Source organism: Malurus melanocephalus, unplaced genomic scaffold (genome assembly GCF_030028575.1).
Source record: "Malurus melanocephalus ecotype Western Australia unplaced genomic scaffold, MMel_1.1 scaffold_266, whole genome shotgun sequence".
NCBI lineage: Eukaryota > Metazoa > Chordata > Aves > Passeriformes > Maluridae > Malurus > Malurus melanocephalus.
Window position 1 is genome coordinate 1,055,173 of NW_026623498.1, and position 1,796 is coordinate 1,056,968.

At 48.6% G+C, this 1,796-nt stretch overlaps 1 protein-coding gene across 1 annotated transcript in view; it reads left to right on the forward strand.

The window, feature by feature from the left end:
- Positions 1-1,776, forward strand: part of LOC130579311 (uncharacterized) — a gene marked incomplete at its 3' end in the record, with an annotated part of 20,731 nt that extends 18,955 nt beyond the window's left edge. The window contains exon 3 of the mRNA XM_057375996.1: positions 1,598-1,776. Coding sequence (XP_057231979.1) covers positions 1,598-1,776 — 179 coding nt within the window. The remainder of the gene's footprint in view (positions 1-1,597) is intronic.
- Positions 1,777-1,796: the final 20 nt, after the last annotated feature.

Genomic DNA, 1,796 nt, shown 5'->3' on the forward strand with positions numbered 1-1,796 from the left:
GCAATGAAGGGCTGGGAGAGGCTGGAAGTGCAGGATTTGATTGGAAATGGAAGAATTAAGAATTAGGAATAGAAATGCCCGTGCTGGAAATCTTTGCACAGCCAGCAGGAGCTCTGCCCTGACTGCCAGCTTTGGAGAGGAGCTCCTGATTGTGCTGCCACCTTCCCTTCCTCTTGGTTGGCACTGAAGGGTTGGGAAATGCTGAAAGTGCACGGTTTGATTGGAAATAGAAGAATTAAGAATTAAGAATAGAAATGTCCATGTTGGAAATGTTTGCACAGCGAGCAGGAGCTCTGCCCTGACTGGCAGCTTTGGAGATTGTGCTGCCACTCTCCTTTCCTCTGCTGTGGGTGAGATGCAGGCTGGCACTGAAGGGCTGGGAGAAGCTGGAAGTGCACGGTTTGATTGGAAATAAAATAATTAAGAATTAAGAATAAAAATGCCCATGCTGGAAATGTTTGCACAGCGAGCAGGAGCTTTGCCCGCCCAGCAGGGACTGAAAACTTTGGAGAGGAGCTCCTGATTGTGCCACCCTCCTTTCCTCTTGCTGTGGGTGAGATGCAGGCTGGCAGTGAAGGGTTGGGAGAGGCTGGAAGTGCACGGTTTGATTGGAAATAGAAGAATTAAGAATTAGGAATAGAAATGCCCGTGCTGGAAATGTTTGCACGCCCAGCAGGGACTGAAAACTTTGGAGAGGAGCTCCTGATTGTGCCACCCTTCCTTTTCTCTGCTGTGGGTGAGATGCAGGCTGGCAATGAAGGGCTGGGAGAGGCTGGAAGCGCAGGATTTGATTGGAAATAGAAGAATTAAGAATTATTAAGAATTAAGAATTAAGAATGAAAAATGAATTAAGAATTAAGAATTAAGAATTAAGAATTAAGAATTAAGAATTAAGAATTAAGAATAGAAATGTCCATGCTGGAAATCTTTGCACAGCGAGCAGGAGCTCTGCCAGAGAGGAGCTCCTGATTGTGCTGCCACCCTCCTTTCCTCTTGGTTGGCACTGAAGGGCTGGGAGAGGTTGGAAGTGCACAGTTTGATTGGAAATAGAAGAATTTAGAATTAAGAATTAGGAATAGAAATGTCCATGCTGGAAATCTTTGCACAGTGAGCAGGAGCTCTGCCCTGACTGCCAGCTTTGGAGAGGAGCTCCTGATGGTGCTGCCACCTTCCTTTCCTCTTGGCTGGCACTGAAGGGTTGGGAGATGCTGGAAGTGCACGGTTTGATTGGAAATGGAAGAATTAAGAATTAAGAATTAAGAATAGAAATGCCCATGCTGGAAATGTTTGCACAGTGAGCAGGAGCTCTGCCCTGACTGAAAACTTTGGAGAGGAGCTCCTGATTGTGCCACCCTCCTTTCCTCTGCTGTGGGTGAGATGCAGGTTGGCAATGAAGGGTTGGGAGAAGCTGGAAGTGCATTGGTTTGATTGGAAATGGAAGAATTAAGAATTAAGAATTAAGAATTAAGAATAGAAATGCCCGTGCTGGAAATGTTTGCGCAGCCAGCAGGGACTGGCAGCTTTGGAGAGGAGCTCCGTGGCTCTGAGATCATTCACCAAATCCTTCTTTTTCTCCTCTTTGTCCCACCCCGTGCAGAACCGGGGCCGCCTGGCAGAGAAGAGGACGATCCCCCTGCCCCCCTCCCGCATCCCCAAGAAGGAGCTGAGCTCGGTGTTCTCGCACAGCGACGACAGCGAGGAGAGCGACAGGAGCAATGGGCAGCACCCCGAGGTGAAGCAGGAGGAGGATCTGCACATCAGTATCATGAAAAGGAGGTGCGGAGCTGGGCTGGGCT